Source organism: Misgurnus anguillicaudatus, chromosome 3 (genome assembly GCF_027580225.2).
Source record: "Misgurnus anguillicaudatus chromosome 3, ASM2758022v2, whole genome shotgun sequence".
NCBI lineage: Eukaryota > Metazoa > Chordata > Actinopteri > Cypriniformes > Cobitidae > Misgurnus > Misgurnus anguillicaudatus.
In genome coordinates, this window is record NC_073339.2 from 1,688,540 (window position 1) to 1,702,858 (window position 14,319).

Genomic DNA, 14,319 nt, shown 5'->3' on the forward strand with positions numbered 1-14,319 from the left:
CCAAAGTTATAACAGACATAAAAATAACAAGCTAAGGGTCAAGTTAAACACACACTGATCACCATAATGGTGACTTTAAATGAAACAGCCAACATCTAAACCTAAGTAAAGAAAATAACTCTACAAAATGTAAAATGCAATTTTAGGTTTCAAATAGAGATGGTGATAAAGAGGATAAAGTTACAAATTGCAGCTTTTAACTCTGCATCAGTGTTACACCCTGTCAGATTGGGACAATATATACACCCAGCAGTGTTCATCTAACTCTGGGGATTTTCTGTGTACCTTTTGAAACCAATTTCGTATAGTGTAACACTATATGGCAAAGCATCTGAAATAGTATTCATTTTTAAAAAAGATTGCTTTGATGTTCTGCGATGTGACTAATGAAACAATATATTAGTGATATGCCAATATATTGCAGAGACCTTTTAAATCGGCCAGAAAATTTCTCTATTACTTAAATTTGTTGTTTGTAATGAAAAGACACTCAGTGTCACTCAATTTAAATCCAAAGTCTGACAGACAGTTATAAATATGTATTAACAACTCTTTTCCCTGTGGGTTTGTGACATTTTAAAAAATGCACACTGCCATTTTTTCTCAAAAAGGAGATGAATATATGTAAACTACACTCTAAGAGCTAAATATAAAATTAGAGTGGGCCCGCAACACTCTGGGTTAAAAATAGTAAAAAAAACACAATAATTGAGGAGACATACCTGACAGAATAAAATCATAACCATCATTAGGATTGTCTTCATATTCATCAGGTGTGGGTTCAGTTTTTACTTCTGTAGGTTCAGTTTTTATCATCATGAGGTTCTTGCAGTCTATGAGTTTGACTGAACACATCTGTAACATCTGCTGCTGTTCTCCAGCGTTCCAGGCAGAATCCAGAGACTCTGTGGAGGTTTGATCAGTAGATTCATCATCCTGTAAGTCCTGATTACTGTCACACACTGTAGTGTCCTGAGCGTCTGTGTGCTTTGACTCAGTATAACAGAGTAAAGTCAGACTGAGCTCGGAGTCCTGTGTGGAAGATTCACAACAAACACACACAGAGTAAGATTAGAAATGATTTGATGTTGTCTGATTCAGGTAAAGGATGTTTAAGCTGTACAAACCTCTCTCTTCAGTCCTTCATCTCCTCTTAACCTCAGCTTTGTCTCCAGTAACGCCACCTCTTTCTTCAGCTGAGAGATTTCTGTGATGAAATCATCAATATCCAGCATGGACAGATCAGTTCCTACTGATTTACAGCACATCACATCCATCATCAACACTAAAATACACAGAGACAAGACTCTGTTTACACTCACGAGAGAAAAACACTGATGATACACAAACACATCACACGCGAGCTCTTTCTTTCTTTCTTTCTTTAGTGGGTTTATATGCGGACTAAAGAGCTGCAGAGCGCCTCCTGCTGTACTGGAGAGAGAAGACGCTCAAAACTTCATTCATCTGTCATTCATTACACAAGGAGGTTGATGTTTCTTTATGGTGTGGTAATGGCTGTGATAATTAAAATAAATGTAAAGATCTACGGTCAGGGAATACCTGGGCTGGTCTTTAACTCATATGTCAACATTGGGATTCGAAAATAAGATGAGTATACCTTGTATCTTTTTTTGTATTCTATTTTACTGATGAAGTCTTAATATGGTATCATAATGGTAACTTAAGACAGTTGCTCTTTAGACACCAAACAATTTGGCTTATGTGTTTTTAAACGCTCTTGAAAACAGGATTTCTTAAACAGATACATTTCGCTTATTTTACATCTTAAAAAATCTCATAATTTGACCCCTTTAAACAAACACAAACACACAACTCTGCTTGATACAACTAGTTAAGAGTTTATCAGACCACATAATTAAAGCCAGTTGATGCACCAAATGCTTGTAGACAACAGAACAATACGCCTACTGGAATAGTGGATTTGTGGTAACAAAGGATACATTAAATTTACTTGTAATCAATAATTCAGAGTAATGCCAAATAAATCCAAGCACAACATAATTTATTAGCCAGGTAAATAACATGATAATTCAGAAATCATTTAAACTTATATAACACATTTATAAATCATAAGAAATGTCTACACAGCAATCATGCATAAAATCAGTCTACAGATTCCTAGAATTCTCTGCCACCTTCCTCTAAATACCCGTAGCTTTACCGAATGATGTTTGTTTATTTATTTGTTACTTAAAGGGATGAGACCTTTTTACCAGACACACTGAGACCATTGCAATGATACTAAATATGTATGGTTTCACACTTAAGAGCAGTGTTGGGGAAAGTTACTTTTAAAAGTAATGCATTACAATATTAAGTTACTCCCAAAAAAAGTAACTAATTGCATTACTTAGTTACTTTTCATGGAAAGTAATGCTTACGTTACTTTTAGTTACTTTTGCGTTACTTTTTCTTGGCTAAAGCTTGATCTCTTTCAGGCCTTGCAGGTGTTTTTATGACTGAAAAGTTCTGCCTTCAGAAATTGCATATTTCATCACAAAAATGTTTAGCTCTGGCCTGCCATCTCAGTTTCTGATTCAAACTGTTTCCACACAGGCACAGAGAGTGCATACGTTTAGTTTAATTTAGTACATATTTTTTAATCAAATTAATTAAACTAAAAAAGTAACTTGAGTTACTTTTTTGAAAAAGTAACTCAAATATTAATGTGTACATTTAAAAAGTAATGCGTTACTTTACTCGTTACTTCAGAAAAGTAATATTATTACGTAACTCAAGTTACTTGTAATGCGTTACCCCCAACACTGCTTGAGAGAGATTGTGAGGAAAGAAACAAATGTGAGTAATCTTGGTGAGGTGACTCTTCTGTGGCTGTAAAGTGGAGTGATTGTCTTTGAGGTAGATGTGAACTCTTTGAGAAAGTTTTCAGATGTTGACTTTCATCAGAATTCAGTGTCTTTTAGAAAATAGTTCTCTGTGGGTTCAGCCATTTGGTGTCGGTCTTTAGCTCTCTGAGGACATCTGTGAAAGACAGGTTTAATTCCAGTTTGATGTGATGCCCATCCTCATGCTGCCATATTGATGATTGCCCAGAGACAACTGAACGCTTTCTTTTTAAAATTCTTTAATAATAATATTAGTCTGAGAGTAATAATATTAGTCTTTCTCAAGACAACATAATAATAATATTAATAGTTTTATTTATTTAAATTTCATGCACAGGTACCTGATACAATAAACAACTGTGAAAAGCACAATACAAATAACTCAAATTGACTCGCTTCAACGATGTGATGACACGCTCTGTCAATACAGATTTCTGTGCGGTGCCTCCCAATCCTGGTCCTTGAGCACTCCCTCCCAGAAAGTTTCAGACGTCTCCCCATCTAAAACACCTGATTCAACTTATCAGCCTCCTTTTAAAATAGTAAACATGTCTTCCTTACAAGCTGATAAGTTAAATCAGGTGTCATTTTTTCCCTTTCTCTCTCTTATGTCTTTCTTTTCATGTATGTGTGTATATGAACCTCTGAAGATGTATGAGTTTTTAGCTAATATTATTAAATGATGTATAATTGTAGATGTAAATTATATCATGTAACGTTTTGAGATTAGTGTGATCTTAGCTCTTGGGACTACAGATGGAAATTAGCGTTTCGCTACAATCCGGCATGTTTACATGTATGATTGTCATGCTTGTTTATTAACATGCACTGTCCCAATCAAATAAATAAATTATTAAATAAGGAGACATCCAAAACACTCTGGGAGGGGGCCCTCGAGGACCAGGACTGGGAAACACAGCTGTAGGGCCACGTCTCTTCTTTTTGAGTAATAGCAGTGGCTCCGGGAATGTGACGTATATCTCATTGGTCGACTTGTTTATTTGTTGGGCGAAAGAGACAATGGTAAGAAAACAGGAAAAACAATTGAATAACCAATACGTGACACGGACACGTGAAAACGCGGAAACACGTCACTTAAAGGCGGAGTCCATGATGTTTGAAAGCCAATGTTGATATTTGAAATCACCTAAACAAACACGCCCCTACCCCAATAGAATCTGGACCTTCTGTTGATAGACCCGCCCCACACATACGCAACCCGGCATTTGATTTGATTTGATTGGCTATAAGTGTGTTTTGGTAGTCGGCCCGTCTCCTTTTCCAAAGCGTTTTTTAAATATCGTGGACTCTGCCTTTAAATGCTCTAAACATTTCGAGCTGAATTCAAAAACAGTCTCATTCCTATCTTACCATATCTGCGCTACTCCACCTGACCAACGGTGAGCTCGAAATGCTTCACTGCAGAAGGCGCCTTGAAGTCTACGCTGAGGGCTTAAACCAGTAACGAGCATTTTGATTGGTCGTTTTTGTGAACCAATCATATTTCTTTCTGCCCTCAGAACATGTTTGAGTAAGGAAAACTCCTATCTACGAGTAGCTCTTTTTCCACAGTGAGAGCAGACGAAAGGTTTCTATCCTGTATGAACTCTCTGATGGAGTTTTAAGGAAGGTGAATGAGCAAACGTCTTATCACACTGAGAGCATTTGTAAGGTCTTTCACCCGTATGAGTTCTCTGGTGTGACACTAAACTGCCACTTTGATTAAAACTCTTACCACAGACATCACAGTGATAAGGTTTTTCACCTGTATGAGTTCTCTGGTGTGACACTAAACTGCTACCTTGATTAAAACTTCTCCCACAGACATTACAGAGATAAGGTTTCTCTCCAGTGTGAATTCTCTCATGAATTCGGACACGAGATGGATCAGAGAAGCTCTTACCACAGTGAGAGCAGGCGTAAGGTTTCTCTCCAGTGTGAACTCTCTCATGGAGTTTTAAGCAATTTGAATAATCAAACGTCTTCCCACACTGAAAGCATGTGAAAGTTTTTTCACCTGTTTGATTAAAACTCTTCCAAGAAACACTGTAGTGATAAGGTTTCTCTCTAGTGTGAACTCTCTCATGGATTATAAGACCAGATTTATACCCAAAACTGTCATTACAGTGTGAGCACTTATAGCGTTTCTCTTCAGAGTGAAAATTCTGGTGTTTTTTCAATGAACCTGGATCCCTAAACGTTTCCCCACATTCACTGCCCTGATACGGTCTCTCACTGGTGTGTTTCTTCAGATGATCTTCATGTTCTGTGTTTTTTCTCTCTAAATGTCTCTCTGAGCTCAATGTCTCTCCACCGGTGATGCAGGAAAGAGTCGAGGACGTCATTTCTCCATCCAAACATAATTCACTCTTCACATCTGAAAGAAACATGAAACAAATAAATACATTTTTATTTACACAAAGTTGATGTCATAAGGAGATCTTATTATAATAATACCGCCCCCTTAATATCCGCGTACATTTTCGGATTCATGAAAATGTTTGTATTTTCCAAATACTAGTTGGTACGAAAGAAATCTACACCTGCTCCCAGCCACGCGTAAATTGTGCATTTAACATCCGAACGTTTGCTCATCAATAAGGCTGTATTTTAATTCACCTTAATCGTGTACATATTACACAGCATTTTGAAAAAATATTATGTACAGTAATTATACGTTTATTATTTTCACTTTTATGATGAGCTCCAGTAATAGCATCTGCAAACGGAAAACTTTAATCAGATATGTTATTATTTTCAGTATGGGCTGGGCAAACTAATATAGCCCCTTAATTGTTACGGAAATTGTTTCCTATAAAATGGCCAAAAACAGGCATAACACATTTACGATGGCTGATATAGATTTGGCAGATAGAGCCTGCGCAAAAGGTATTTTCAGAGACCGCGCAGACTTACTTGCCGAGAATGACGACTGATTAATTCGTTTCAGGCTATCCAGACCAGTTCTTTTGTAAAAAATTAAATCTGCTCAAATCTATTTCCTCTAAAATTATATATTTTTATTTACCATGTCAGCTGGCCAAAAAAATTATGAACTTTACCATCTGATTATTAGGGGTGTCACAATTAATCGATTGTGCGATGCATCGCGATGCGGTGGTGGACGATTCTGCATCGATGCAGTAATAACCCATAATCGATCTGATGACGTCATCCGTCGCGTACAGGTATGTCTTGTTTCCTAATAAGTGATTGAGATTGAGATTCATAGTCTGATTCTTGATGTTTGTGCGTCCCAATTGTACAGCGGATATTTTTGTCCAACGTTTCTAAAACTCCTTAATGACAAACTGCTGTGAAAGAGCTGGATCTCATTTACATTATTGACAGAAAATAAACTTTTGATTAGTAAATTAATTAGGGGATGATCTTTACCATCGTGTACCAAGCATCACAGAATTCCAGAAATGTTCTCAGAACTTAAATAAAACTAGACACTTTTAACGTTGGCAGAACGTTTTTGGGAACCTTGGGAACTTTCAGGGAACGTTCTTAGAACTTTTTTCTGCTAGCTGGGTGGTCGCTTGGAGTTGGGGTTAGGATGTAATTTTTATAACAAAAAGTTGTTCTAACCCTAAACCCAAGCGAAAATGGTAAAAAATAGCAAACAAATTGAGAAACCAATAAGTAAAACGACAAAAAAGATGCACCGTTTAAGTGAATGGGAAGGACTGGCGTATTACATGCACGCCAAAGTGGAATTTGGCATATGTATTGCACGATTTTTACACTTCATGCTATTTATACGCAACTCCGTGAGACTTGTGCTCGTTCAGTCTTAAGGTGGCAGTCATTCTTTAATTTTAAGCCTAATACCATATATAGCATACCATAAAAAGTGGATAGTAGCATGATGCTACTAGCATCCCTAATGCCGAGTTCAGACTGCACGATTTTAGCCCTGATTTTGACTCGCCGACAGGTTTTGAGAAATCGCCGACAAATGGCCGAAATCACAGGCAAATCGATGCTCGTGCACGCGAGTGACAATCACACAGTGTGAATTATAAAAGACGCGTTCTGAGAGGATCGCCGACGAGTCGCCGACACCCGTGAGATATTTGGCATGCTAAATAGGGAATGTTATTGTACGTCACCGCAGCGTTGCACTATGGGACGTGGGCGCCACGCTTAGAGGCACCGCCGACCGCTATGCCATTTAATTGTGCGTGTGTTCAGTTAAAAACTAGGTAAAATTGAAGAAGAACGGAAGAAATCGAGATGATGAAAGAAAAAGAGAATGGACCCTATCGGGAGAAACTAAATGCTACTGCCAAAAAAACTTTATTTGGACAAATAAACAACATAGATCCATGATTTAGCAGCCCAAGACTGGATTACGGATCCAGACGCACTACCTCCGCTTACATATCTGATAAATTACCTTGTTTTTGCAGGACTTTATTTACACTTTGCAGGAGTTTAAGAGCTATAAATCTCTTCAAGCTTATAGTTAGATGACACTTCTTCTTTTGAAGTCTTATGACGGTTGGCAAACCAGCTATTTACTGACAATGTGTTAATACCTACATATCTTAATGATTCTATAAAAAATTTCTCCGTTGTATTCTGTGCAATGAATCAACACATGTTCATAAGATGGCACTTCTGTTTTGGCCAAGTTATTAAAACAAACAAAATGTTAAACATTTAGCTAACGTTATGTTATTTAAAGAGTCACAAGCAGTGGGTTTGAGCAGTTGCATTTAATAAAAAATATTTGTTACAATCGTCAAAATTGTCTAAATATTTATTTTTATAACTCATGTGATTAGGGTGTTCTATAAAAAATTTCTCCGTTGTATTCTGTGCAATGAATCAACACATGTTCATAAGATGGCACTTCTGTTTTGGCCAAGTTATTAAAACAAACAAAATGTTAAACATTTAGCTAACGTTATGTTATTTAAAGAGTCACAAGCAGTGGGTTTGAGCAGTAGCATTTAATAAAAAATATTTGTTACAATCGTCAAAATTGTCTAAATGTTTATTTTTATAACTCATGTGGTTAGGGTGATCAGAAATGAATGAACCAATCTATCAATAACTTACATTTACAAGTTAGTTTGACAGTGTTAGCATAAAAACAAGACAATTTAAGTAGTTCTGCTTTTATTAGTCACAAATTACTGAATGACTGAAAATGCAGCGAACACACTCTCGCTGATGAAGGGATTTTTTTGAAAAGTAGACGTTTTTCTCCTGATTGCAGCAGGCAAACCACCCGATCCTGCGTCTTTTCGTCAACTCCTGCACCGGCTTCCCTAGTTTTTTCCACGAATAAAAGCTGAAAAAACGTTTTCCGTTGTCCAGTTTCCTCCCTGAACGATCGCGTGACCTGATTGATCGAGCAATACTGACCAAACATATCGAAGTTTATTAAAATCTCGACAGAAAATACAAAAACAACCTCCAACACATGAAATCTAATACAGCGGGATAGGACGCGTGCCTGCAAATATGGCGGATTACCCATAATGCAACGCGGCGTGACGTCAACTCCACATTCCCTATATCTGGACGGGTCGGCGATTCAAAATCATTCCGTGTGAAATGTGTTTTGACTGACAATAACATCGGCGATGACCTACATCCAATGAGAGAGAAACATACAGGACAGCTGGAAGTTCGGGGAGGAGTCTCTCCAAACATTTCCTCATTCATAATTTTTATTTCTTCTTCTTTCTGCTGCGAATGAGCGCACATGCAATTTGTATGGTAAACTTCTTGCGGGTGACCATTTTTAATAATAATACCAGTCTCACGTGAGAACTCCGGTCTTGCACGCGTGACCTCGCGCTGTTTCCTTCGCGTCACTTCTCGCGTGCGTTTGGTTGTGAGACGTAGTTTGCGGACCGGGATAAAGTTATCGGCGATTCTTCTTACGGTGAAGTCATGCAGTATGAAAACCCCTGTCGCCAATCCATCATGCAGTCTGAAACAGCAGCGACTGAACGCTTCCCCAGATAATCACGCAGTGTGAAACCACAGGTGACCCGACTAGTTTGGAAATCATACAGTCTGAACTCGGCATAATTGTGTTACTGTTAGTATTTGATAGTGAGGAGGCATAACTTACCTGAAGGAATAAAATCATGACCATCCTGATTGTCTTCATATTCATCTGCTGTCGGTTCAGTTTTTATTTCTGGAGGTTCAGTTTTGATCTTCATCATGAGGTTCATGCAGTCTATGAGTTTGACTGAACACATGTTGAGTTTGGTCTGCAGGATCTGCTGCTGTTCTCCAGAGTTACAGACAGAATCCAGAGACTCTGTGGAGGTTTGATCTTTAGATTCCTCATCCTTTAAGCCCTGATCAGATTTACAGCACATCACATCAATCATCAAAACTAAAATACACAGAGACAAGACTCTGTTTACACTCAATACACCACTCAAGAGATAAAAACACTGAGGATACACAAACACATCACAAGCAAGCTCGTTCTTCTTCTTCTTCTTCTTCTTCTTCTTCTTTGCGGTTTTACGGCAGCCGGCATCCAAAAAAGTTGCATTGCTGCCATCTACGGGACTAGCACCTTACTACACTAAATTCGGTAATACAACCCAGTATCTATCAAAAATTTTAAAAAATAATGTTTTCCCCTCCCTATTGATCCTACTTCTAAAATACTTTTCAATGATATTTCTTCCAAGCCAACTTTAGACAACTCTCTTATAAGCCCTTGTCTTTGGTGATCATAATTTCTACAGTACATCAAGACATGTTGAACCGTCTCACGTTCCTGACATGAACACATGCCACTCTGATGCTTTCCTAAAATCAATAAAGTACTGTTCAAAAATGTGTGACCAATCCTCATTCTAGACATAATCACCAGCTCCTTCCGACTCATTCCTCCTCTTTTACATGCATAAATGGAGTCATATACCTTACTAGATACTGAAAATAAATGCCTCCCTTTATTTTCCTGTTCCCAAAGCTTTTGCCATTTTAAAATGGTTTCTTGCCACACAATGCTTTTGCCCTCTGCCTTGGATAGGTTTATAATGACATCTATATTTTCCTTTTGAACAGCTTCCTTGGCCAACTTATCAACCTTTTCATTTGACACAATACCTACATGAGCTGGCACCCATATCAATGATATTTCTACCCCTTTTATTTTCACATCTCTAATTGCCAAAAGAATTTCATATATAATATCTTGTCGACTCCTTGATGACCCTTTCTCAATACTCTTAATAGCTGACACAGAGTCACTACATATCAACACTTTATGATTGTTCTTCTTCTTCTTATTCTTTCATCATTTTTATGGCGGGTTACACCTACTGGTGAATACCGCCACCCACAGGTCAATGTATTGCAATGCAGGTCAAGACGTCCATTCTTTGAAATATTCCCAAGTATTTAAAGGGGTCATATTATGACATATTTTTAAGATGTAAAATAAATCTTTGCTGTCCCCAGAGTGTGTATGTGAAGTTTTAGCTCAAAATACTCCACAGCTAATTTATTATAGCATGTAAAAATTGATAATTTGTAGGCCTGAGCAAAAGTGAGCCGTTTTTGGGTGTGTCGTTTAAAATGCAAATGAGCGGATGAAGTGCAAACACTGATCACAATGATGGTGATTTGTTGTAATTGAAACTCAATTGTGCTGTCACAGTACTTTTTCCTTTCTCTCTTTCTCTCTGCACTATGGCAGTGCTGTGGTTGGATATTGCAGATAAAGGGGGCGGTAATATTGTAATTTGCCATGCTACCTACCTCACAAAACAGGCAAAATCTGAACGACCTAATTTTTCACACGCTTGCAGAAAACGACACACCCAAAAACGGCTCACTTTTGCTCAGGCCTAAAAATTATCAATTTTTACATGCTATAATAAATTAGCTGTGGAGTATTTTGAGCTAAAACTTCACATACACACTCTGGGGACAGCAAAGATTTATTTTACATCTTAAAAATATGTCATAATATGCCCCCATTAAGGAACCTAATCAGTTCCCCTGACTTTACTCCAGGTCCCAGAACTCCAGCCAAACTAAAATCTGAGCATCCTGCTATTTGTAATTGATCTTTCCACTGCACCCTGTGACTCTGATATTTAGGACAAACAAGCAATATATGCTTCACCGTCTCCTCTTGACCTGGACACCACATGGAATATCCTGTCTCTACTCTACCAACCCTACACTGAGTGCTGTTCAGCAGTGTATGCCCAATTCTAAGCCTAGCAATAACAACTTCATCCCTTCTGCATCCTCCCACTTTAGCTTCTCTCCCAACCTCTGCGTGGATATTATACATGTGCCTCCCTTTGGAACTTAAACTCCACTGGGTCTGCCACTTCTTCATCAGGGCTCTTCTAATAAAAACTTTTACCTCCCCCCTCCCAAACTTAATATTGACCTGTTGGTCTGGTCTCTCTAGAGCCTTTTTAGCTAGACCATCTGCCTTTTCATTGCCCCATATCCCCACATGAGCTGGAATCCACATGAAACATACAGATACACCTCTCTGCTCCAGCCTATAGACAAGTTTCCCGGGCACTTCCTGTTTACTTCCTGATTCTGCCAAGAACTTCCTGCGCAGGCTGAGTAGTGGTGTAAAAATGGCTTTGAAATGGCAACATTCGACCAAAAATCTTGTTAAAAATGGTGTTTTGACCATTCTGCATCCATGTAAGATCATGGGCGGACAACATCCAAGATCTTTTCTTATTTTATTGATTCCATGGCGGTGGATGGGAATACAATTAATAACATGAAAAGTTCAGAGGCGTTTCAGTCCCTCCATTCCGACAAAGTGGGCTGTGTACTTTTACACAATATGGGCAGTTTAATTTAGCCAATCTTTTGCTTGTATTAAGATGTTTGTATGTATCCGTGTGTTAATCTGTAACAAAACACGAAGAGTAATAAAAAATAAAAATAAAAAGTAATCCCCTCTAGCCTTCCTGACTAGCATTTTAAATGCTCGTTGATCGGCGCTGATAGGAAAAGAGACACTTTGCATACATTGCGAGTTACTTTTACTTTTAGAGTTACTTTTAAGACAACAGCAAGGTGTTTACAGTGAGCGCAGAATGCGGGGGTGTTTGGCAGTGCTTTAATTAATTCCCCAGTAAACAGAAAAAAATACCAAGAACATTCCCTGAAAGTTCCCAACGTTCCCAAAAACATTCTGCCAACGTAAAAAGTGTCCAGTTTTCTTGACATTCTAAGAACGTTTTTGTGTTGTCTCAACGTTAGAGGAATGTTACATTTTACCATTTTTAAACGTTATGACAATGTCATGTTTTAATGTTCACACAATGTTTAAAACAACAACTGTTTATTGTATTGACTTGTTTGATTGTTATGTAAATGATAGAGAAACATTGAATTTTATTATATTTATTTTTATATTTATATTATTTTATTTTATTATATTTGTTATATATTTTATAAAACATTATTTCTGAATGTTCAGTAAATATATTGCTGTAGAAAACACAAAAACATTCTGCCAACGTAAAAAGTGTCCAGTTTTCTTGACATTCTAAGAACGTTTTTGTGTTGTCTCAACGTTAGAGGAATGTTACATTTTACCATTTTTAAACGTTATGACAATGTCATGTTTTAATGTTCACACAATGTTTGAAACAACGACTTTTTATTGTATTGACTTGTTTGATTGTTATGTAAATGATAGAGAAACATTGAATTTTATTATATTTATTTTTATATTTATATTATTTTATTTTATTATATTTGTTATATATTTTATAAAACATTATTTCTGAATGTTCAGTAAATGTATTGCTGTAGAAAACACAATTTACTTATTAGGTTTAGATGTTGATCAAAAGTTTATTTTCTGTCAAGAATGTGGATGAGATCCAGCACTTTCACGGCATTTTGTCATTAAGGAGTTTAAGAAACTTTGGACAAAAAATATCTGCTACATAATTGGGACGCACAAACATCAAGAATCAGAGTATGAATCTCAATCATGGTGACAAAGGAAATTGTTAAAAAAAATCATTATTTATCCATGCTGCAGTGCATGCTGGGAGTCCTGAATGAGATTTGTAATTTGTTGATACCCAGCATGCATTGCAGGATGAAGTTTTTCCAATTAAAGGGCCCATGACATACAAAGGCTAACATTGCTACTTTGTAAAAATGTGTCGTTTTGGGTGTGTCCTTTAAAATGCAAATGAGCGAATGAAATGCAACCACTGATCACAATGATGGTGGTTTGTTGTAATTGAAAGTCAATTGTGTTGTCAAGTCCTTCTTGTCTCTCTCTTTCTCTTTGCACTAAATAGCAGTGCTGTGGTTGGATAGTGCACATTAAGGGGGCGGTATTATTATAATAAGTGCCCCTTATGACATCATAAAGAGGGCCAAATTTCAATGACCTATTTTTTGCTCACACCTACAAAAACCTCTGTATGTCATGGGCCCTTTAATTGTCACCATGGTTGAGATTCATACTCTGATTCTTGATGTTTGTGCATCCCAATTAAACAGCAGACTTTTTTTGTGCAAAGTTTCTTAAACTTAATGACAAACTGCTGTGAAAGTGCTGGATCTCATTTACATTATTGACAGAAAATAAACTTTTGATTAGTACATTAATTAGGTGATGATCTTCACAATTAAACCAACCACCACAGAATTACACTATTAACTTTACCTGTTCATAACAAATGTGGTGTATTAACACAAAGTTAACACAACCAGGGAAAAAACTAGCAAACAAACAGTCAAGTGTCAAGAGACCAACTAAAACAAACACTAATCACAATAATGGTGACTTAAAATGAAACAAAACATCAACATCTAAACCTAATAAGTGAATTGAGTTTTCTACAGCAATATATTTACTGAACATCAAGATAATGTTTTATAACAGTTTTAAAATAATAAAATGCAAAGTTTCTCTATCATTTACATAACAATCAATCAAACAAGTCAATATAATAAACAGTTGTTGTTTTAAACATCGTGTGAACATTAAAACATGACATTGACATAACATTTAAAAATGGTAAAATGTAACATTCCTCTAACATTCAGACAACCCAGAAACGTTCTTAGAACGTTAAGAAAACTAGACACTTGTAACACCATCCATAGTTTACTTTTTCTGCACGCTAACCAAAGACAGTAAAAGATGCTAACTCGCTAACCGGAAGTGCTTGGCAGACATAACAGGAAGTCGTTGGCAGAGTGAAAGGCTAATGGCAGCCCGCCAATTTCACCCAGGAAACTTGTCTATAAGGTTAGCATTGCTACTTTGCAGGTGCGAGCAAAAATAGGTAATTGAAATTTGGCCCTCTTTATGATGTCATAAGAATATCTTCTTATAATAATACCACCCCCTTAATGTGCACTATCCAACCACATCACTGCCATTAAGTGCAGAGAGAAAGAGAGAGAAAAGAAGGACTTGACAGCACAATTG

At 37.0% G+C, this 14,319-nt stretch overlaps 1 protein-coding gene across 3 annotated transcripts in view; it reads right to left on the bottom strand.

Annotated features, from left to right (window-relative positions):
• Positions 1-14,319, bottom strand: part of LOC129445209 (uncharacterized) — a 37,261-nt gene that overhangs the window by 14,156 nt on the left and 8,786 nt on the right. For 2 of the 3 annotated variants that reach the window (XM_073866394.1, XM_073866393.1), the window contains exon 1: positions 8,971-9,183. The exons of the other annotated variant lie outside the window; for it this stretch is intronic. In XM_073866394.1, coding sequence (XP_073722495.1) covers positions 8,971-9,103 — 133 coding nt within the window. In that variant the 5' untranslated portion in view covers positions 9,104-9,183. Of the gene's footprint in view, positions 1-8,970; positions 9,184-14,319 lie in introns of those variants that run through there. 3 annotated transcript variants of the gene reach the window in all.